The sequence below is a fragment of the Rhinatrema bivittatum genome, chromosome 2 (genome assembly GCF_901001135.1).
Source record: "Rhinatrema bivittatum chromosome 2, aRhiBiv1.1, whole genome shotgun sequence".
Lineage (NCBI taxonomy): Eukaryota > Metazoa > Chordata > Amphibia > Gymnophiona > Rhinatrematidae > Rhinatrema > Rhinatrema bivittatum.
The window spans coordinates 544,944,871-544,969,482 of record NC_042616.1 but is presented as its reverse complement, the minus strand read 5'-3'; the positions used below and the strand labels follow the sequence as shown (position 1 = coordinate 544,969,482).

Here is a 24,612-nt window from a genome sequence, read left to right as displayed (position 1 = left end):
CAAGAGATCATAAGAGGCCAGAGGTAAACTAAGAAGCATCAGGATTTTTTTTTTTTTTTTACAGAAATGCTGATGGATACATGAAGCACCCTCCCAGGTTGGGTGGTGGAGGCCAAAGCAGTAGCATATTTTAAGAGGGCATGAGATGAGCATAGAAAATCCTTACTTACCAAAAGTTAGGAGGCAGCAGAAAGCACAACCTATCAGCACATTTTAAAGCACCATACTTTACTGATTCAGCAAGCACAGGGGCTGCCAGAATGAGTGTCAAAGGATTAATTCAAAATGTTAGAAGTCCTACTGGAAATACATGTACACAAGCTACAAATGTTGTAATAAATGAAAGTCCTAAGGGAATGCAGGCACTCATGTTGCTAGATCTGTCTGGCAGGCTATGTAGGGGGCCTAGGATATTGGATGTTTGGAGAGTGGCCATGATAATATTGTTGGCAATTTAGATTACTACAGAACCTGTTCATCAGGCATACTATACTATAAAGATAAGTAGTAATATATACAAAGATAAGTAGTAATATATACAACTCTTAATCCAATTGTGTGTGTGTATATATATATATATATATATATATATATATATACACACATACACTATAAAGATAAGTAGTAATACTTACCTTTATAGTATTGTACAATGGTGCCAAGTATTCAGATATTGCAAGTCTCTTCCCCAGAGAGCTTACAATGTAAGTTTGAACTTAAGGCAATGGGAAATAAAAAGACTTGCCCAAGATCATAAGGAATGTCAGTGGGAGAAGGGGGCTTTGAACTGGCTTCCCTGGTTCTGAGCCCATTGCTCTAACTACTAAATTTTTTTTCCTCTCTAGGATGCTGCAGAACAAAGGAGGACCAAAACAACAAAAAACCGTCCTGGATAAGGTGACATCTCGTAGCGATCACACTTTGTGGCTGGCAACCTATCTTTAGTGCAGACAGAATAACGTGGGGGCATATGCCTTGTGCATTATATCTTACACCGCTTGCAGTTTTATTTATTAATCACCGTCTGCCAGCTAATGAACCATAAAGGTTGGTCTATAAGTGTTCTAAATTAAAATTTAATTCAGAGCAATTGTTTCAGCGGAGGAAAAAAAAAAAAGAGACTCGATAACTGCCTTTCTGCACGTTAACAGCTCAGGGAGGACGCTCTTCCCCACTTCCTCGCTCAGGAAGCCCGGCAGCAGCAAGGTCTCTATCCCTACCTCGGGTCCCAAGTCGGCGTCCTTCCCCCTCTCCCCCTTCCGCCGCGGCCCGCGCGCGCTCACCTCCTCCAGGAACTTGGTGACATCATAGATGCGGTTATGCAGGATGATCCAGGTGCTCTTGCTGTGGTTATGCTTCTGGATCTCCTCCAGGGTGTAGTACTGCTTCTGCTCCGACATTTTCTACGACGACGACGAACAGCCTCTACCGGCTCGCGCTCCACTGTTAGACTCCCAGTACCTCGCCAGCTGCCCCACCTCCAAGCTCATTGGCTTCTAGTCTGGGAGTCGCAACGTATCCAAGGAGAGGGCGGGGGGGGGGGGGGGGGATCCTGATTGGCTGCGTGGCCCGCCACTTCTCCAGCAGCGTGAGTGTGACAAGACTGTAGGCGCTCGATCCTGAGTTAACGTCAGCAGACAGCTGACAGCGACGTGCACGCACCGCGCGTTAGTGTTGCACGCATACAAATTGTCCGTGAGAGGAGACGAGCGGTGCCAAGTGTGTGCGAGAACAGACCAAGCTCTTAATCCAGTTGTGTGTCTTCTTCCTAGCACCTAAGTTTTCCCTTCACAAACGTATTTGCACCAGGTACCGGCTTCTAAATGCCAGTGGGATTGACGAAGCCCACAGCTCCAGGAGGAAGGTTGCTGCTGCTGCAGAGCTCGAGGAACGGCACCTTGAGGTTTCTTGGCCTAAGTAATAAAAGCCTAGTATCGAGCACTGGCTGCAATCGCTACTGCTGGATGGCCGACGCGAGGGTCATTGCAGTTCACGTCTTGTAGTGCTCGTGCAGCCCCGCCTCCTGGGAGCCCGTTCCGGGCACTGGGGGAAAGTTCCAAGGCATAGGGGGAAGGTGGGGCTCGGTGGTGGTGCTGTGTGCGCGAGCTGCAGCTGGCGGGAGAGTTTCCATTCAATTAGTTTATCTGTGTAAGAAGAGCAAGCGTTTTTTGTTCGTTTGTTGTTTTTTTTTTAACGGGTGGTGTGGGAGTATGTCCTTTTTCCCCCTTCGTTAGATTTCCGAGCTCTATAGGAGACAGACTCGGTAAAAAAAAAAAAAATATATATATATATATATATTTATTTAGATTTATATTCCGCTTTTCCCTTTGTAGAATTTTCTGACAGTTCCCGAGTGGTTAACATGTCTCTTCTTTCATCTGATTGCCTTCTTAACCTATAGCTCAATACTTCAAAGCTATGTTTCTGTCTTCTGAAAGGTAAAGTTGTGTGACAGACTGTTGGGCAATTTAAGAGTTCCCCTTAAGCTCACTAGTTGGATTTTTTTTTTAATTCGGTGAAAGTGCATTGGGCAACGCTGCCAAATAAGGAGTAGTAAGAGGGACATTTTCACACTAGAATGACTAGTGCCCCTTTCATGGTAGACCAGGGGTCAGGAACCTTTTTGGCTGAGAGAGCCATAAACGCCACATATTTTAAAATGTAATTCCATGAGAGCCATACAATATGTTTAAAACTAAATACAAGTAAATGTGTGCATTTTATGTAAGATCACACTTTTAAAGTACAATAAGTCTCTGAAAATATTACACCAGGCCTTAAGACACCAATACATCTCCTATTAGGAAAACGGACCAAGTCAGGCTGCTATAGAGTCCTACACAGAAACTACACGCCAGCAGAAAACCTCACCTGAATCACGTGCTGTCCCTCACCTAACATAGAATAAAGAGACCAAAACGCATAACAAGAAGCATGCAGACAAAAACTGAATTGGAAACTGCAACAAGCCAGAGTCTCTGTATGCAGTGTAACAAAGGAAAAAAGAAACATCACACATCCTTATAAAACAAATCAAGAAATATAAAATCATCAGCAGTAAAACTGTACTAACAAAAAGAACATATTTCGAAACAGCTGATGAGTGGAATATCCAATAATTAAAAACTCATATAAAACATTTCCAGATACCAACAAAATATTTCAAAATAGCAGACACAAAGATCCAGTAATGAAAAATAATAAGGATACAAAAATTTTTTTGCTCTGCATACCTGGGAACGTTTGATATCCAGGTGTCCTGAGATTGTTCTGAATTAGCAGGAGGAGGGGTGGTTTGCTTGGAACTTTCTCCTCTCTCAGTCACATACCAGCGCTCTCTCTCACACTGGCTCTCAATGACACACCTATACACACATGCTCTCAGTCACTCACATATACAAATGTTTTTTCTCTCTCACTTATATAGGCTCTTAATTACACATTTACACACATGCTGTCTATCTTTTCACGCTTACACACACACAGGCTTTCAATCACATAAATACATGCTGTCTTTTTCTCTCACACACAGACTCTCATTCACATGCTTACAAACATGTCCTCTCTTTCTCTCATTTACACACAGGCTCTCAATCACATACTCACATGCTCCCTCACCTAAATCAGCTCTCAATCACACACATACACACATGGTCTCTCTCTCTCTCATTTAAACACAGGCTCTCAATCACATACTCACATGCTCCCTCACCTAAATCAGCTCTCAATCACACAGACACACATGGTCTCTCTCTTTCATTTAAACACAGGCTCTCAATCACATACTCACATGCTCCATCACCTAAACCAGCTGTCAATCAGACACAGACACACATGATCTCTCTCTTACTTATACACACAGGCTCTTAATCATACATACACATGATCTCTCTCACACACAAAGGATCTCAATCATACACACATACTCTTTCAAACAAACAGGTTTTCAATTACAAACTTACACATACAGGTTCCCAATGGTAAACTTACATTCATGCTCTCTCTCTCACAGGCAGGATCTCAATCACAGACATACTCTCTTTCACATATACAGGCTCTCAATCATTCACATACATGCAATCTCTCACTCACACACACAGGATCTCAAACACACATGCTTGCTCGCTCATTCATTCACTCTCTCTCTCCCCCTTCCCCCCCCCTCCCCCCGGGAACTCGCGGCAGCAGCAGCCACCTCCCAACGCTAACCTCCTTCATTTTCAGCCCTCGCGGAGGCGAAGGCGGAGTCCCATCGGCCGCGGTTGAAGATTTTCATTTTCCTCCGAGCCGCGCTGCAGTCTTCTTCCGCCTGCGCGGGTCTTCCCGCGCAGGCACCCGATGCTCTCCACTTCCTCTTCCGGGCCGCGGGAAGAAGAGAGCACCGGCGTGCTCTCTTCTTCCCGCGGCCCGGAAGAGGAAGTGGAGAGCATCGGGTGCCTGCGCGGGAAGACCCGCGCAGGCACCCGATGACTCCAGCGCTGGCACCCGGCTGACACCCGATGACTCCCGCGCAGGCACCCGGATGACTCCAGTCGGCGTGCTCTCTTCTCCTCCCCCCCGCGGCCCGGAAGAGGAAGTGGTGAGCATCGGGTGCCTGCGCGGAAAAAGAGACCACGCTAGTGTGGTCTCTTCTTCCCGCGCAGGCACCCGATGCTCTCCACTTCCTCTTCCGGGCCGCGGGGGGGGGAGAAGAGAGCACGCCGGTGCCGCTGACTCCAGCTGTCCTGCCGCGTTCCGCCCGGGCTGACAGCATTTTAAGCCCGGGCGGCGGAGGACCGGGGAGCAGCTGGGTCAGCGGGGAACCCGAAGTATGGCACACTTGTCTGCGAGCCAGATGCAGCCCTCAAAAGAGCCATATCTGGCTCGCGAGCCATGGGTTCCCGACCCCTGTGGTAGACCATGCAGAAAAGAATTACATTCATATGTGACCCCCCTGCCTATTGAGGGTCACCTTCACTGCTTCAGGGAGCTTGGGAAAACACTCCCAAAATGAGAAAATTCATATGAACATAAGAAAATGTCATACTGGATCAGACCAAGGGTTCATCAAGTCTAGCATACTGTTTCCAACAGTGGCCAATCAAGGCCAAAAGAACCTGGCAAGTACCCAAAAACTGTCTCTTCCATGTTACTGTTGCTAGTAATAGCAGTGGCTATTTTCTAAGTCAACTTGATTAATAGCAGGTAATTTACTTCTCTTCCAAGAACTTATCCAAACCTTTTTTAAACCCAGCTACTCTAACTGCACTAACCACATCCCTGGCAACAAATTCCAGAGTTTAATTGTGCATTGAGTGAAAAAGAACTTTCTCCGATTAGTTTAAAATGTGCTATAAGCTAACTAGTCCTATTATCCGAAAGAGTAAATAACCAATTCACATTTACCTGTTCTAGACCTCTCATGATTTTAAACACCTCTATCTAATCCCACACTCAGCTGTCTCTTCCCCAAGCTGAACAGCTCTAACCTCTTTAGTCTTTCCTCATAAGGGACCTGTTCCATCCCTTTTATCGTTTTGGTCGTCTTTCTCCATTGCAACTATATTTTTTTGAGATTCAGCGAACAGAATTATACACAGTATTCAAGGTGCGGTCTCACCATGGAGCAATACAGAGGCATTATGACATTTTCAGTTTTATTCACCATTCCCTTCCTAATAATTCCTAACGTTTGCTTTTTTGACTGCCGCAGCACACTGAGCCGACAATTTCAATGTATTATCCACTATGACGCCTAGATCTCTTTCCTGAGTGGTAGCTGCTAATATGGAACCTAATATCTTGTAACTATAGCATGGGTGTTATTTTTCCCAATATGCATCACCTTTCACTTATCCACATTAAATTTCATCTGCCATTTGGATGCCCAATTTTCCAGTCTCGCAAGGTCCTCCTGCAATTTATCACAATCTGCTTGTAATTTAACTATTCTGAATAAGTTTTGTATCCTCTGCAAATTTGATTACCTCACTTGTCGTATTCCTTTCCAGATCATTTATAAATATATTGAAAAGTACGGGTCCCAGTAGAGATCCCTGAGGCACTCCACTGCCCACGACCCTCCACTGAGAAAATTGTCCATTTAATCCTACTCTTTCGGGTCGTGGAATGGGGCAGATATTCTGCAGGGCCAAATTAGGCACAGGACACACAAACATGCACTTCCAAAAAGCCACTGCCCGCATCAAAGATTTGTGTTCCAAATGAAAAGATGCTTCTAATAAATATCTTTAATTATTGTAGGAAAATATAAATTGCAGCCTCACAGCACATCCAGTAAGACTTCACTCTGTTTCCCGGAAAGCCTCAACTTATGTTATGATGTATGTACACTGCTCTTCAGTCTGTACAAGACACACTATTTAAAATCTCTTCTCAAGCCTGGTAAATCTCAATGTATTTGCTTTAGGTCTTGGATGGCTTCAAGCTACTCACTTCTCCTTATTGCAGGAGGAAACAGACTTTCAATCCTATTTCCAGTATCCAGTCAGGCACATGTTTTTCCTTTGTATCTTATTGCAAATAAGATGCAAAGAAGTCACACAAACCCGAGTTTTTAATTTCAAATATATGGACGCTAACAAAATGGGGATGTATCTGGAGGAAGAACTAGAAGACTGGGAGAAAATGGGCAATGTGAAACATCAGTGGGCTAAATGAAAAGCTATTTATAAACGTCATAAATCTATATGTTAGAAAAGTAAACAAAAGCTCAATTTGGTTGTCAAAGTAGGTGGCTGCAAAAATAAAGGCAAAAAGATCAGCATTCAGGAAGTATAGAGGATTCCAAAAATAACACAGGGAACAATACCCGGTGAAAATGAGGGACACACAGAGAGAAATCAGGAAAGCAAAAGGTCAAGCAGAAGAAAAGATTGCCCAAGAGATAAAGAGAGGTGACAAAACATTTTTCAGCTATATAAGAGAAGGAAAGCCCAAAGTGGTATAGTGAAATTGAAAGGTGATGAGGAGCAGTGTGTTACGACAGTTAAAGAAATGGTGGAGAAGACCTTGGAGAAGGACCATTGCTTGCTTGACAAGACCGTAGAAGGGAATGGGTTAGACAAAACTCCTTTTACAAACAAGTATGTATGGGAAGAGCTAGGAAAACTGAATGTGGACAAGTCCATGGGGTTGAATGAGGTACATCCCAGGATACTTCGAGAATTCAGAAATGGCCAGGCGGGTCTGCTAAATGACCTGTTCAATAGATCTGGAAACGGAGTGATGCCACGAAATTGGAAAAGAGCGGTTGTGGTCCCACTTCATAAGAGTGGTAGCAGAGCGGAGGCTGGAAATTACAGGTGGTTAGTCTCACCTCAGTGGTGGGAAAATTAATGGAGATGCTGCTGAAAGAAAGGATACTGAATTATCTACAATCCAGTAAGTTGCTGGACCCAAGGCAGCATGGATTCACCAGAAGAAGACCCTGTCAAAGAAATCTGATTGATTTTTTGGATTGGGTGACTAGAGAATTGGATCGAGGAAGAACACTCAATGTCATCTATTTGGATTTCAGCAAAGCTTTTGATACTGTCCCACATAGGAGGCTTGTGAACCAAATGAGAAACTTTGGAGTGAGCGCTAAGGTGGTGGTGTGGGTTACAAACTGGTTGACTGATAGGAGACAGCGTGTAATGGTAAATGGAACCTGCTCTGAAGAGAGAACCATATTAAAAGGAGAGCCACAGGGATCAGTATTGGGACTGTTTCTGTTCAGTCTCTTTGAGTGTGACTTTGTAGAAGGGATAGAAGATAAAGTTTATCGATTTGTGGTTGATACCAAGATCTGTAACAGAGTGGACATGCTTGAAGGAGTAGAGTAGTTAATTGATAGTGCCGACAGGGTCAAAACCCAAACTACTTCCCTTCCCACCCAGCTGCCTCCTTCCCCACTTACTGTCAGCCTGGAAGGAGAAAGAGAGTTGGCGAATGCTTACCGTATTTTTGCCTGCTCGCCATCCTGGTTCAAAATGGTGGGTGAATTCAACCATTCTCATTATCACTGCAAGTTTGCATCTGTGATTATAGACCTGCCAGTGGGATGAGTTGGGAGTGATACTTTAGAGGAGGGGGTCTGAATTTAGTGGGCTACAAATCTGACAAACAAGAGGCAGGAGAAGTAAAAAATTGAAAAACCACAAAGTCACAAGATATTTATGTAAATACCCATCAAAATTAAAAAGATTGGAGGAAAATACTTCAGCGATCTCAGGCAGCAAATCTCTCACATAAAGATAAATATCATCAGAAAGAAACCTCCCCTTCCAACCTAATTACTTTTTGAATAATAAGTTTTATCTAAAAAATGTGAAAACATTCTTTAGTGCACTAAAACTAAACAGCTTCAGTCTGTTTGACATCCTGAAACTTCAAACAAGTTATCTTCTTTTCTCTTGATCCCCCTTGGATTGAATTGAGGATTTTTGTTGTGACCATCGCTGCCCAACTTCTCCACTACGCCCACCTTACCTCTTTGGCGACTTCCTCTTTGCCTGTTGGAAGTTTGGCTGCCGCGGCATCATCTTGCTGTTCCCATCCGGCGTCCCCGGACCAGTTGGACGCTGCACACCGCCATGTTTCCCAGTAGCCTAAGGGCGAGTGAGTGGTGCGGCCCCGACTCAAGTACCAGCAGTGGCACGAACCTCAGGGGCATCCCCCTGAGGTGACGTCATCCTCACCAGATATTTAAGGTCTCTGAAATCGCTAACGAATCGCGTTAGCAAGGGCCTTCCTCCAGGTATCGGCGGATGGGATTCGCTCTCCGCATACCTTGCTACTCTGCCTCCTCGGACTTACCAGGGGTACCCGCTCCTCGGGGTCCATGCTTTCTCTTTGCTTTTCAGATCACAGTCTGGAATCGGTACTCGCTCCTCGAGGGCCCTCGTTCCCGGACTTGCTACTGAATACTACTTCTACCAGGAAGTCATCACTGCCTACAACACCAGTGAGTTACCATCGCTCTCTCAGAGCGTTCCCTGGAACCAGGTACTCGCTCCTCGAGGGCCTACTTCATTCCAGCTCCTGGGCTGCTTCTAAGAGACTATTATGTGAGTGTTACCATCAAGGTTCTGTTCCTGAACTCTGCATACTCTGCCTACTCACTATATTCAGTTTCTCTACAGCTCAGTTATCCAGGATCGCTGTTCCAGTATCTGAAGGACTACAGTCCAGCCGGGCACTTCCATCTCACTACTGCTACATCTGGTGGTTCCATGTACTGTTTAATAAAAGAACTAGTGTGTGTCTATCTCCATACTCTGAGTCTGACCAGTGGTCCCTCTCTGGATCTTCCCCCGGGGGCGTGGTCATCTGCCACCGGCCCAAGGATCCACCCACAACTACCATGAACACTAACAATTTTGTAGAGAATATATAGCAATTTTTTTCTTTTTTTGATTATATATTTTCTTCTTTGCTTTGCAGTCTATAATCCTTCAAATAATTTGAATTGTAATTATTTGACAATCTTTAATAAATATAAAGTATAATGCTGCCTTGGCAGCCCCCAAACAGCACTTTTCATTGCTACCTTTTAAAAAAAATTTGTTTTTTCATTGGAATGTCTTGTAAGAAAAAAGCTACAGTAAGTGGGTTTAAAATCTGTGTGTGTGTGGCGGGAAAATGTTCATTACGGATGACATTCATTATGGATGGACATGAATTCTGCTATTGCTGCCTGGGTCCAGACCATGACCATTCATATTGTTACAAATGTGGATGGATGTCCCGGTGAACACATTGGTCCAGAACCTGGCAAATAGAGGAACAGTATATTTCTCCTAAAAGCTAAGATATGTTCTTTTCACAAAGTGCAGCCTCATCTAGCTTATCAAGAATAGAGTTGAGCATCAGCTCCAGACCTATTAGTAAAAATTTGTAACCTATCATTAAAATCATCCATTGTACCTGAAGACTGGAGGGTGGCTAATGTAACCCCAATATTTAAAAAGGGCTCCAGGGGCGATCTGGAAAAATACAGACCAGTTAGCCTGACTTCAGTGCCAGGAAAAATAGTGGAAAGTGTTCTAAACATCAAAATCACAGAACATATAGAAAGACATGGTTTAATGGAACAAAGTCAGCATGGCTTTACCCAAGGCAAGTCTTGCCTCACAAATCTGCTTCACTTTTTTGAAGGAGTTAATAAACATGTAGATAAAGGTGAACCGGTAGATGTATATTTGGATTTTCAGAAGGTGTTTGACAAAGTTCCTCATGAGAGGCTTCTAGGAAAAGTAAAAAGTCATAGGATTGGTGGTAATGTCCTTTTGTGGATTACAAACTAGCTAAAAGACAGGAAACAGAGAGTAAGATTAAATGGACAATTTTCTCAGTGGAAGGGAGTGGGCAGTGGAGTGCCTCAGGGATCTGTATTGGGACCCATACTTTTCAATATATTTATAAATGACCTGGAAAGTAATACGACAAGTGAGGTAATAAAATTTGCAGATGATATGAAATTGTTCAGAGTAGTTAAATCACAAGCAGATTGGATAAATTGCAGGAAGACCACCTGAGACTGGAAAATTGGGCATCCAAATGGCAGATGAAATTTAATGTGGATAAGTGCAAGGTGATGCATATAGGGAAAAATAACCCATGCTATAGTTACACAATCTTAGGTTCCATATTAGGATCTACCACCCAAGAAAGAGATCTAGGCGTTATAGTGGATCACACATTGAAATCATCAGTTCGGTGTGCTGCGGCAGTCAAAAAAGCAAACAAAATGTTGGGAATTATTAGAAAGGGAATGGTGAATAAAACGGAAAATGTCATAATGCCTCTGTATCGCTCCATGGTGAGACCGCACCTTGAATACTGTTAACAATTCTGGTCGCTGCATCTCAAAAAAGATATAGTTGCGATGGAGAAGGTACAGAGAAGGGCGACCAAAATGATAAAGGGAATGGAACAGCTCCCCTATGAGGAAAGACTAAGGAGGTTAGGACTTTTCAGCTTGGAGAAGAGACGGCTGAGGGGGGGATATGATAGAGGTGTTTAAAATCATGAGAGGTCTAGAACGGGTTAATGTGACTCAGTTATTTACTCTTTCGGATAATAGAAAGTCTAGGGGGCACTCCATGAAGTTAGCATGTGGCACATTTAAAACTAATCGGAGAAAGTTCTTTTTCACTCAATGCACAATTAAACTCTGGAATTTATTGCCAGAGGATGTGGTTAGTGCAGTTAGTGTAGCTGTGTTTAAAAAAGGATTGGATAAGTTCTTGGAGGAGGAGTCCATTATCTGCTATTAATTAAGTTGACTTAAAACATAGCCACTGCTATTACTAGCAACAGTAACGTGGAATAGACTTAGTTTTTGGGTACTTGCCAGGTTCTTATGACCTGGATTGGCCACTGTTGGAAACAGGATGCTGGGCTTGATTGTCCCTTGGTCTGACCCAGTATGGCATGTTCTTAAATATCTTCCCGTTCGGTAGAACAGGCCAAATCAGTGGGGTCAAATAAATGTAGCCACTATGCATGGGAAAAAGAAGGTGCCACTCTGCTGAGCCACTGGAGCATTGAGCACTGAAGAGGCACACAGGCTGGAGTGCATTGGCACTGTCAACGTGCAAGGGTGCGCCGACACCGTTGATGATCATTGTCTTTGCCCTTTAAATCATTCATACATCGATGCATTGTACTGTAAATCTTCTGATGCAACTATATGCTGGTTGGAACAAGCTCTTCACTGGAGCAGAAGGGGATATGATCTCCCTTTCATTACCAATCACTAAAGTGTTCTTGCCAACAAAATTGTTGTCATAATATCTGCACCTAGAAAAAACAGATCCTATTTGCTCTGTGGTGCCTCATATCCAATTAGCTAATGGTACAAATTAATTCTACAAAGCCTAGAAGATGTGCAGCGCTCCATTTTAATATCCCAAAAAGATGTTCCAACATCTATGCGTGGTCTGAGGGCATGTCAGCCACTTGACCAAGTAGAGGAGTTGGTGAAGGATTTCTTTAGTTTAGTGGCTAAGGATAGGGAAGATACCATTCAACCTTTCCTTTCTAAGATGGTTTTTACTTCCACAAGAAGGAGTCACAGAATCTGCAATACAAATGGATTCTCCATCAGATCCCTTGCAAGGGGCTTCTAGCTCATGGCTTTTGCATGCTCATGGCTTTTACACACCAAGTGGTCTGTCCTCCAAGGCAACTGAGGATCCCTCCTCAAGTCACCAGTTTCATCATTGGGACTGCATCAGTATTCCCTCACCTCCTAGATTTCAAAGAGGGATTGACGGAAATTTCCAGAACAGTCATCTCCCCTGGAAGACCTTTCCTACTCTAGGTGTATGGACAAATTAGAAAAAGCTCTTGGAGTGAATGTACATGAGGGCAAAGACCATTGTGCAGACGTCTTAGGCCTCCAGGTTCTGGAAGCCCCACTGGATCCAGCAGTGATATCGGTTCATCGTATCCTGCAAGATTTACAAAAGAAAATGTGGGAAATCCCATTTCCTGTGCCCACATAGCAAGGAAACTTGACCTAAGAGATAATAGTCATGGGCCACTTGGTAAGCATGATCATAGTGTGATCAAATTTGATTAATGACTGGAAGAGGATGTTAAGTAAATCTACAGGTCTTAACAAACTTTCAAAAGGGAGAATTTGAGAAAAATAGAAAAAACTGAAAGATGCAGCTACAAAGGGTGAGTGTACAACAGGAGTGGATATTGTGAGAAGGGAAGTGGGTGTGAGAGCCCTTTGTGCTGCAGTGTAGATGCAGCCTTGAGGGTGAACCCAGGAGGCATATGCCAGCAGCTCGTGAATACACCCTGTAGCGTAACATTCTGGAGCTTCATCTTTACCAGCCACAGCCCTTCGATTCTGGTGGCTGGCAGGACTTAGGCGGGTCCCTGGGGCAGTGAGGATAACCAAAGTCCAAAAGCACACCGGGGTCAAGGCAGACAGCAGACTAACAGAGTCAAAGACAGGACAAAGTCAGGGCAGATAGCTAGCAAGAGTGGTAAGATCTAGGTGGCAGGCAGTTGTGGTCAGCTCCAGGCAAGAGGTTAGGTTCAGGCAGCAGGCAATCATGATCAGGTCCAAACAAGAGGTCAAATCCAGAGAGTCAGGCCAAGAGTGGATGAAGACGCACTGAAGACACTGGACAAGATAGCTGGAGAAGGCAAGACTGGAAGGCAGGACAAGATGAGGCAAGGCTCAATGACAAGACAAAGGAATCAGGAATGCTGGCAATATGCACGCAAGGCAGGTTGCTAAGGCACCTGCAGCAGGTTAAGATATTGGTGGCAGCTGACATCGGAGGGTGCCGGTAGCAGGATTCCTGCCATGAGGCCTTTAAGAAGTGATGCGGGCACTTAGGGAGGCTTGCAGCTGTTGCGCCCGTCGGTCGCAGACGGCTGCGACCTTTGCTGCTCACCTCTTTTTGCCCTGCAGCTCCGATTCTGGCAAAGATGGCCATCACTGCCTCTGCAAGCCGACCTCCCTGGTGTTCCCGGGATGGTGTGGGTGATCCTGGTCACCAACTTGAATCTGGTGTGACACCTGCCCCCGTCTTATCCACGTCATGGCGAGAACTTCGGGGGTGACCCTTTCGCATGACATCACCTGCCTATGTGTATTTAAACCTACCGGACCTTCCTACCTATGAGTTAGCAAGGATTTCCGTCTTGCTTAATTCTGCTACTCACAGATGGACCCTCCAGTGTTCCCGTGCATCGGGTCTCCACTGTGACTACGACAGTAGCTCTTCTACTGCACTTTGGAGTGAGTACAAGATCTGCTCTACTCTCCTCCTTTCTTCACGCTGTGTGGATCCTTGGGTTACCCTGCTCTGCGGACCACTAAAAGATCCACGCTGCCTTGTGCCTACTTCCAATACCAGCCTCCGGCATACCCTGTGCTGCGGACCACTACCGGAGATACCTCAAGAAAGCTATTCATCTCATTGTGCTTGGCATACATGGTTACAAGACCACTCTCCCCAGTTCAACTGGTCTTCAATGGAGTTATCACAGTGGGAGCCGACCTGCCATGACAGATGCTTTAAAAAAGTAACCCCATTGCCATGTATGGTCACCACTACTGCCCTCCTGGTCTACTACCGCAGTACACATCATTTCAAGATGTATTTGCCAAACAAGCAGCTGATGTGCTTCTACCACAAAGATCATTTGACTGTGCAATCAATCTAAAACCTGACACAGTGCCACCTAGATGAAGAGTTTATCCACTCTTATTATTGGAGACTGAGGCCATGTCGGCCTATATTCAAGAATATCTACAAAAAGGATTCATTAGACCTTTTAAGTCACCAGCGGGAGCCCTATTCTTTTTTGTTGGCAAGAAGGATGGATCCCTTTGCCCTTGCATTGACTACAGAGGTATGAATGAAATTACCATCAAGGATCGGTATCCTTTACCACTAATTTCGGAGTTGGTTGATTGGCTCCAAGGTGCAAAGATCTTCACAAAGTTGGATCTAAAGGGCGCTTACAATCTTGTCCGCATTCGTCAAGGGGACGAGTGGAAAACGGCCTTTAATACTCGCGATGGCCACTTCGAGTATTTAGTTATGTCATTTGGCCTTTGCAATGCCCTGGCCCAAAATATGATGAATGATATCCTGCGAGATTTGTTATACCAATGTGTGGTCATATACCTAGACGCCATCCTCATCATTTCCAGTGATGTTCAAAGCCACCAAGCAGATGTCATCAAAGTCTTGCAGAGGCTGCTTGAGAAGTGTGCTTTCCACCAGGAGTCTGTTCCCTTCTTAGGGTACATTGTGTCCAGCAAAGGTTTCCAAATGGACCCACAGAAGACAAGAAGCATACAAGACTGGCCTCAGCCTACTAGTATTAAAGCCCTCCGTCGCTTCCTCAGCTTTACTAATTATTATCGCACATTCATCAAAAATTACTCGACCTTGACAGCGCCACTTACTGCCATGACTAAGAAAGGAGCCAACCCTTCACAGTGGTCTCCGGAAGCCGTCGCTGCTTTTCAAGCTCTTAAGGAGGCCTTCCTCAAGAAACCTTGTTTACACCATCCTGACCCTCATTGGCCATTCATCATCGAGGTCAACGCCTCTGATGTCGGCATTGTATCACCGTGATCAGTCAGCACAGTGATACACATACTCTTCACCCTTGCTCATTTTTCTCCAGCCGAGAGAAATTATGATATCTGTGACAAAGAGTTGCTCACTATCAAGCTTCCATTCAAGGAATGGCATCCCTGGCTAGAAGGTGCACAACACCAGATAACAGTGTTCACTGATCACAAGAACCTGGAATATCTACGTCATGCTCAGAGACTCAACCATCGCCAAGCCTGATGGGTAATTATTCTTCAACCAATTTGATTTCTTGCTCAAATACCGTCCTGCTGATAAAAATGTCCAGGCAGACACTCTCTCATGCTCTTTTACACCTGAGGATGTTCCTGATGCACCTCGTCACATCATCAATCCAGAGAAGATAGTTCTGGCTGCTACCCATTCTGTTCCAGCAGGTAAAATGGTGGTCCCTCAGATGCTACGGAAGAAGCTTTTGAACTGGGCTCATGACTCCCGGTCATCCTGGACAGGCCCGTACACTAGCCACCCTAGAACGATTCTACTGGTGACCATCTATGAAAAAAGACGTTCAAGCGTATGTTGAATCCTGTGCTACCTGTGCCAGACAAAAGCCTCCTGCCAGTCGCCCCTGGGGTCTTCTACAGCTGTTACCTATTCCAGATGAACCATGAACGCACATTGCAACCAATTTCATCGTTGATTTACCACCATCAAGCGGGAACAATACTATATGGGTCACTGTGGACCGCTTCTCAAAAATGGCACACTTCGTGGCTTTACCCGGACTACCATCTGCCCCAAAACTTGCCAAGCTGTTTATACAGCATATGTTCCGCCTGCACAGCATGCCTAAACACATAGTTTCTGACAGAGGTGTACAATTCACCGACAAGTTCTGGAGGGCGCTGTGTCGTAAATTCAACATCTCCCTAGACCTGACTTCAGCCTATAACCCCCAATTAAATGGGCAAACGGAGAGAATTTATTTATTTTATTTATTTATTTTTAATTTTTATATACCGATGTTCCTGTATAGCATACATATCGCATGAATGAATCGGACTCTCAAACAGTTCATTCGTGCCTATGTCAACTCTAGGCAGAGTGATTGGGCAGAATTGTTACCCTGGGCTGAGTTCGCCCTGAACCCTTATCCTGCTTTTGCCACTGGATCTACTCCATTTCAGATCGTATATGGCCATCAACCATTACCACCACTTCCAATACCTTTGTCAGGTACATCACCAGCAGCTCAGGCTACAGCTGAAGAGATCTACCAACTCTGGTCTCAAACCAAGGACCTTTTTCACAAAGCAGGACAACGGGCCAAGAAGTGTTACGACGCTCATCACAGAGCTGCACTCCAGTTTCAGCCAGGAGAAAAGGTATGGCTCAGTACCAAGTACATCCATCTCAAGATGCCTTCTGTCAGATTCGCTCCATGCTACATTGGACCTTTCTCTGTCCTTCGCCGCCTATGTCCCTTGACCTACAGCCTGAAGTTACCTTCATCCATGAAAATGCACAACGCTTGCCACGTTTCACTTTTGAAGCCACTCATCCTCTTTGAGTTTTCTCGCAAGACTCCAGATCCACAGCCTCTTGATGCTGAAGAGGACATCGCATACAAAGTGGATGACATCTTGGATGTACAAAAGAGAGGAAAGCATTGGGAATATCTAATTTCCTGGGAAGGATATGGACCAGAAGAAAACAGCTGGGAACCTTATGTCAACATCCAATTTTATCTAACTCACCCTAGGAAGCTGAAACCTCCTGGGAGGGGCCCTAAGAAGGGGAGTACTGTTGCGCCCGTCCGTTGCAGATGGCTGCGACCTTTGCTGCTCATCTCTTTTTGCCCTGCAGCTCCGATTCTGGCAAAGATGACCACCACTGCCTCTGCAAGCCAACCTCCCTGGGGTTCCCGGGACGGTGTGGGCGATCCCGGTCGTCATCTTGAATCTGGTGTGACTTAGGGCATGCGCGCCTGCCCCCGTCTTATCCATGTCATGGCGGGAACCTCGGGAGCGTCCCCTCCGCATGACATTACATGCCTACGTGTATTTAAACCTACCGGACCTTCCTACCTACGAGTTATCAAGGATTTCCGTCTTGCTTAATTCCGCTACTCAGAGAAGGTTTGCCTTGCTGTTCCTGCGTTCCAGACTGAGTGACTCGGGTACCCGCTCCTCGGGGGCCTTGCTGCACTCAGGGCTATCTGCTCCTCGGAGAGCCTTCTCTGCAAGTCTCACATTCTCCAGCCTAAGTGAGCTCTCGCTGCTACTACGGACGGACCCTCCAGTGTTCCCGTGCATCGGGTCTCCACTGTGACTACGACAGTAGCTCTTCTGCTACACTTCGGAGTGAGTACAAGATCTGCTCTACTCTCCTCCTTTCTTCACGCTGTATGGATCCTCTGGTTACCCCACTCTGCGGACCACTACCGGATCCATGCTGCCTTGTACCTACTTCCAATACCAGCCTCCGGCCTACCCTGCGCTGTGGACCACTACCGGAGAATCCATCTAAAGGTCTTTCTACTGTGGACTGTATTTACAAACCCGCTCTTCGGGTTACCTTCTGCTGTATAATAAAACCTCTTGTCTCTTGTGTCCATCACTGCTGAGACCCCATCTGTCGTGGTGAGTCCCCACAGGGCTCCTCCCTGTGGGTGGAGTCAGCTCTCACCACGACCCAGGGGTACACAACCAAGCTCAAGTATAACAGCAGCAGAGATAGCTTGTGGGTGGAGTGTCTGCTGCGAAGAAGAGCTTATGGATGGCTGTCGGGTGAGTGCTGTGCTTGTGGGGCACACACGCAAGCCGTTGATCCTAACATATTGTTTAAAAATATTGTCTTAGAAGCCCAGTCCAGATATATTACACGCATTATGAAAGGGGGAAGGAAGGCCATACGACTGCCAGCATAGTTCAAAGGTGAGGTGAAAGAGGCTATTTTAGCCAAAAGAACTTCTTTAAAAAATTAGAAGGAGCCATCTGAAGAAACGAAAAAGCATAAGCATTGGCAAGTTAAATGTAAAACATTGGTAGGACAAGATAAGAGAAAATTTGAAAAGAAACTGGCCATAAAGGCAAAAACCCATAATAAAAATGTAAAAAATATATCAGAAGTAGGAAGCATGTGAGGGAATCGGTTGGACTATTAGATGATAGAGGGGTTAAAGGGGCACTTAGGGAAGATAAGGCCATTGTGAAAGGACTCATCCAGTCTGCCCAGCAAGCTTTCACACTTATTTTTTTCTCATACTTATCTGATACTCTTGGCCTTTATTAGTAACATTTTGGTTCTATTTACCATACACCCCCGCCATTGATGTAGAGAGCAGTGCTGGAGCTGCATCTAAATGAAGTATTAAGCTTAATTGGATAGGGGTAATAACCGCCGCAGTAAGCAAGCTAATCCCACGCTTATTTATTTACCCAGCCTGAGCAATTCAGTCCTTGTTGGTTGTTGTCTGAATATAAATCCTCTTTTCTTCATTTCCCCTGCAGTTGAAGCAATGAGCTGTGGTGGATACGTATTCCAAGTGAAGTATCAGGTTTAATTGATTCAGGGTAGTAACCGCCGCAACAGGCAAGCTACACCCATGCTTATTTGTTTACCCAGACTATGTAATTCAGTCCTTGTTGGTTGTTGTCTGAATATAAATCCTCTTTTCTTCATCCCCACCCCTGCCGTTGAAGCAGAGAGCTGTGCTGGATATGTATTGAAAGTGAAGTATCAGGCTTATTTGGTTTGGGGTAGTAGCCACTGCAACAAGCAAGCTACTCCCCTGCTTTTTTGTGAATGCAGCTACTCCCCCGCTTTTTTCCACATTTCCTCTTGCCGTTGAAGCATAGAGCAATGTTGGAGTCACATTAACCATGCGTATGTTTATTAAATAAGGGTATTAATCTCCAGGGAGTAGCTGTCATTTCCGCAAGCCACCCCCATGCCTTTTCATTCACATCCTTTAGACTTTATGGATCCACAGTGTTCATCCCATGCCCCTTTGAAATCCTTCACAGTTTTGGTCTTCACCACTTCCTCCGGAAGGGCGTTCCAGGCATCCACCACCCTCTCCATGAAGAAATACTTCCTGACATTGGTTCTGAGTCTTCCTTCCTGGAGCTTCAAATCGTGACCCCTGGTTCTGATTTGTTTGCAATGGAAAAAATATAAGAGGCTCCAATGAAGGACACAGTCTCTTTAGAATATTTGCTTAAGGGCCAGAGGGCACCTGAGATTATTCATGTGCATTCCACTAGAGCTCAGTCGTCTTTCTTAGCAGAAGTGATTGCAGTAGTGCTGGTAGACATTTGCAGAGCAGCTACTTGGTTGTCATTACATTCCTTTGTGAAGCATTATAGACTGGATGTTCTTGCTAAGGAGAACACAGCTTATGGTGCTGGTGTTTTCAAAGCAGCCTTTACTTTCTGTCTCCCTAATTAGTTGGGCTTGGGTACTTCCCAACTATTTGGACTGGAATAGACTGGTGTAGCAGGATGAAATGGAAGGAGAAATTTTGACCTATTAATTTTCTTTCCATGAATCTTACTATACCAGTCCAGAACACTCCTGGGAAGTTGGGCCTATTTGAGTCATTGAAGATTCTCAGACCGACATAGGTCTGCTGCATGTATCATCTTTTCTTCCTTTTGTGATCTTTCATCCTGTTGTTCTGTTTCCCAATTCTGGGATACGGGGGCTGAAATAAGATGATTTTCTTTCCTAAAATGTTTGATATTTTCTTTTCTCATTTTGATTTATATAATTTGTTCTCAGTGTTTTATTATAGGAATACTAGAGTTTCTTTGTGCTGCACCAAGATATCACAAAGAAAGTCTGTTTGCTCAGCCTCCACCTGCAGAAAATTAACAAGTACAAATTTCTCCATTGTTTGTATATATGAATGAATATTTGAGGATAGGTCTGTTAGTAGAGTGGAAGGCAGATTTTTCTGAAAGGTGGATATAAATTGAAAAATAAAAAATGTAGCATCTTATTATTTATTTACAATTTCTTATATTCTGCTTATATAGAACTGCTGTGTTAATACTTCCTCATAGATGCTCCAAAATTCATTTTTTTCAAGCTATCAAATATTTCCACATTTTTCCCTACGTACCTCTTGAATATCTTCTTTTTTGGGTTTTGGCTCTATTCGCTGTCCAGAGACTAAAAGAAGATGAGTCAATCAAAACCCATAACATTAAAAAAATATTTGGATGTGCCAGTGACACTAACTAAAATTAGTCACTGCCCTGTCACCAGATATGAAGAGTTGCCCATAGTAGTTCACAATAATTGCCATTATATGAAATTATTTATTGTAGCACTTGTCAGAAGTTCATTTGTTTGGTTGATTTTAGCAAATTCAGCTCAAAATGTGTTTTTATGGTTTTAATACTAAATGTACTTTCAAACATCTGTTTAAAGAGATTGCGACACCTTGATTTTGTAGACTAAGTGATCTGTGCGTCTTTATGGTCAGTAGAAGAACATGAATGAAACCACACACCAGTCCCTGTTTTTCGTCTCTCTACCTGATCTCCGGAAGCTCTGTGCTGTCACAGTGGTACTTAATCCTGGGGTTATGGATACAGTTGCAAGGGATGTACAGATAAAAATCTGTAGGTAGGTTTGCAGGCCACCTGAGGTGGAAAAAGTGGAAAATCCTTTTTTTCTCAATTCATTATTTTGAAGTAGAGTGTTACAGTATTATTGTTCTTCATCAGATTTATTTATTTATTTATTTATTTATTTATTTAACAGCTTTTTAATATACCGGTGTTCGTGCGAGCACATCACGCCGGTTTACAATAAACTTGAGAAAGGAGGAAATTACAAAAAACAGGGAGTGGGAGATGGAGCAGGAGCGGAGAAAGGGGGGAGAAGGTAAAGGAGGAAAGATAGCAGCTGAGAAAAGTAAAAGGAACTTAGCACTACTTAACGGGGGTTAAACACTGTCGCAAAATTACAGCGGTTAATGAAGAATATGGATTATATAGAGGATATAAATGGTATCTTAGTTACAGCAGTTAAGGCAGGTTATGAGGGGTAACTTATTTAACATTTAAACAAATATATATATAAAAGCTTATTTACAGCGGTTATGGCAGGTAATAAATAACTAATTTTAACTTTTAAAAAACGAGAGTTGTACAGGTTGTAAGGTAACTGAGGTGCGATAAGGTGTATGGTGGGGGGGGAACAGGGTGGCTCAAATAATGTTTCTTCTAGTGTTGTTGCCTATGTAAATTAATCTCATAGAGCTGAGTGTCAAAAATATTTGGGTCTGTTGTCACTAGATGTTTCACAATGGTGATCTGACCCATGACTGTGAAAACAAACTGGAATGTTACCTGAGACATATAAAAATAGTGGTTAAAGAGCAGTATAAGTCTTTACCTTATTAAAACACTTAATTATTCAGTGAATCATCTCTGTCTGCATCCCTAATTAATTAGTTTTGTATCTTGATTTGCTGCTTCTCTGTTTTGGTAAACTCAGCATGGGACACACAAAATGCAACCTGATACTGGTGATGGGCTATCCAAACCTTTCAGTGGTTACTAGGTTCTTTAGAAAGTGTTTGAGCAATTATTATGGTGAACCACACTCAAGGTGATTTCCGTAATTGGATAGGAAGATTTTTCCCCATGTGCCTAAACAGCTTAACCCCTTGAGTGATTGGTTTCTTCTCATGAACACTAACTAGCTGGCACTCTTCATCTCAGTCAAATTTAAACCCAAACCCTGGAAATTAATTTCAGTCAAAACATGAAATGATACTTCCTATTTTCCAATTTATTTAAATACAAAAATCAGGGTACTCAAGCAACCCAGGCCACTGGCTCCATATCAAAATTTCACAGTAAGTAGCCAACACAACCCCTTACTGTAAGAATCCAATACAGCTCATTCTCTAGAAGATGTAGCATTTAATGTTTCTCCTAGAAGTGAGTTAAAACACTGAGGTTTCCAGCAAACAAAATGTTTATCCATGGACAAGCAGGACAAAGCGCAGCCACACTAGTGGGTGATATCATCCAGTAGCATTGGCCCGAACATGCTCTCTCTGAGCTCAGAAAGGAAAGTCTTTCCTAGTATGCATGATAGGATCCACAATCTGGCCTTGGGTGAGTCTTTCAGTCTCTTTTCTTCTGCTGCTACAGCAAGATGTATTGCTATCTCTCACCAAACCCCCCCCCCCCCCCCCACTTTTTTTTTTTTACTAGTTTTTCCTGTTAAATCCTCAAATTTTTGTATGTTTGTCTCTTTGGTTCTTTCTTTTATTTTTCAAGTTTCCTCTTCTTGTTCAATAAAAAAATAAAAACTATTTTTAATTAACTTCAGTCATGTCAGACATAGAACTGTTTAAACTATCTAAAAAAAATGTAGCCACAAGATGGCAATGGCTAAGCTACATAAGATTTTTCCTAAAATCTCTGGGATCTTCTCTCGATACATCTAATGGTGAGGCTTGAGCCAGAATGTTGCCAAGAACTATCAGGTGTAGACAACTCAAATTATTTTCTGAAGCTTCTTCTCCAGAAGGGTAAAAAGCCTCAAGCTTGAAGGGACTAGAGCTTCATAAGAAGAGGCCTGAGTCACCCAGGCACCAAAGCAAAGAATCATTCTCTTCCTCGCTTTTCAATTAGGATAAGAAGTCTTCCCCACTGGAGCAAAAATCAGCCCAAAAGTCTTCACACTTGGGGAAGGCATTCAGAGAATTGAAAACTTCAGCATTGTCATCCTTGACCTTGTTAACACCAATCCTACACCGCACCATACACTTTGTCAGTGCTGACCACATTAGAGCCATTTATATTTGTACCAAAAACATAAAGAGTCATCAACTTTGGTCCAGAAAATATAGTCACCATCAATTCTAGTGCCAGAATTAGACATGTCTTCAGTGACTTTCCCACTGGACAAGGGCAGCAAAGCATTTGTTCAAAAGATGTGGGATGCCTTCATAAGGCACCACTTGAAGGAAATGTGACTACCTTTACAAGCATGCGCTCAACTATTCTGGAAGAATTGTTGAAACAACTTAAAATTCCATCACTGACCGAGCCTTTTCATAGGCCTATTATAGATGAAGGGAAATTTCAATCTTCATAAACTCACTCCAGTTCTCCAATCTACAGGTATATCAAAAATTCAGATTCCTATGACTCTCTATCTGCTCATTCCATTCTGAAATAACCAAGAATTCTGGAAGATCCATATCCAGAAATGGAAAGAAGTAATATACCTCCAGAAGATTTCTCCTACCCGGCATTTATCCAGAGGAAGGAAGATTCAATCTCCTTTTCATTTTGGGATGACCCAGAACCATCAGAAGAATTCTCTGGAGTACTGAAATTTATTAAGTCTCCAAAACAACCATCGACTGTATCAGTGCACAAGGTGTTAAAGATCTACAATAGAAATTTGGAATACCCCTCTGTCTATTGTACCAATTGTTAGAAAAATTGACCTTAAGTACAAGGTCAAAGATTGCCCGAGTCATAACAAAGTGCACCTTCCTCATGATTTAGTAGTAGTGGAATCAGTGCTATGAAAGGCTAAGAAGACAAAGATCTATTCAAATACTCCTCCTGGCAAAGAATGTAGACTTCATAACATTATGGCCAAGAAATTTTATCAGCCAATTATGCGTCAGATCAGAATTCAGGCTTGCCAGGGAGTGCAGCTGAGAGAGAGCCTCACCCGTGAGGAAACCAGACCAGTGGGACTGCCGGAGCATTGTAACATCACCCGTTCAAAGAGCGTTGGACAAGCCCCCCTGTGACATCAGCTAGCTGGGACATTTTCCTGCATAAAACCAGGGGCTTACGGCGAAAAATCCCAGGAGTGCAGCTGAGAGAGAGCCTCACCCATGAGGAAACCAGACCAGTGGAACTGCCGGAGCATTGTAACATCACCCGTTCAAAGAGTGTTGGACACCCCCCCCCCCCCCCCGTGACATCATCTAGCTGGGACATTTTCCTGCATAAAACCACGGGCTTGCGGTGCGCAGCCGCTGGCGCACTGCCAAAGGGGTGCACCCCTTGTCGAGTCCTGCATTCTTGGTTGAGAGGCCCATATTGCTAACATACATGGGAAGGAAAAGAAAAATAAAGGTATTTCCTGCAGTACCATCTACTTCAATGGTAAGGGGTCCTATGGACATTCATATTACTCGTACAATAAATATTGATTCCTCAAACACCAATCCGAAAGTTTCTTTTTCATCGGGCTCCATAAGGAGTCCTGGTCAGCATTCATCTCCACAAAACTTAGAATTTGGGACTAATATTGGAGTAGAAAATCCAAATGTTTTGACAGTTATAGAATCTCCTACAGATACGTTGGTTGACTTAGAAGGTGGTGCTGTAGGTGAGAGGGTGGAAAACCCGATACAGGCAACTACTACAGAGAGGGTTAATGATAGTATGGAAATATCTGATTTGAGAAATATAACTTTAATTGATTTATGGAGATCTGAAAAATATGGAGAAATTGTTGGCTCAGGCAATGGCTCAATTTGCTT

General features: G+C 43.8%; 2 protein-coding genes across 2 annotated transcripts in view; one reads left to right on the top strand and one right to left on the bottom strand.

Moving 5' to 3' along the window:
* Nucleotides 1-1,494, bottom strand: part of LOC115085176 (cytochrome b5) — a 67,481-nt gene extending 65,987 nt beyond the window's left edge. Inside the window, exon 1 of the mRNA XM_029590879.1 lies at nucleotides 1,284-1,494. Within this exon, the coding sequence (XP_029446739.1) occupies nucleotides 1,284-1,400 (117 nt within the window). The 5' untranslated portion in view covers nucleotides 1,401-1,494. The remainder of the gene's footprint in view (nucleotides 1-1,283) is intronic.
* Nucleotides 1,495-1,664: 170 nt separating this feature from the next.
* LOC115083352 (uncharacterized protein C18orf63-like) overlaps nucleotides 1,665-24,612 on the top strand; it is a 67,380-nt gene continuing 44,432 nt past the window's right edge. Inside the window, exons 1-2 of the mRNA XM_029587152.1 lie at nucleotides 1,665-1,809; nucleotides 20,533-20,705. Coding sequence (XP_029443012.1) covers nucleotides 20,572-20,705 — 134 coding nt within the window. The 5' untranslated portion in view covers nucleotides 1,665-1,809; nucleotides 20,533-20,571. The remainder of the gene's footprint in view (nucleotides 1,810-20,532; nucleotides 20,706-24,612) is intronic.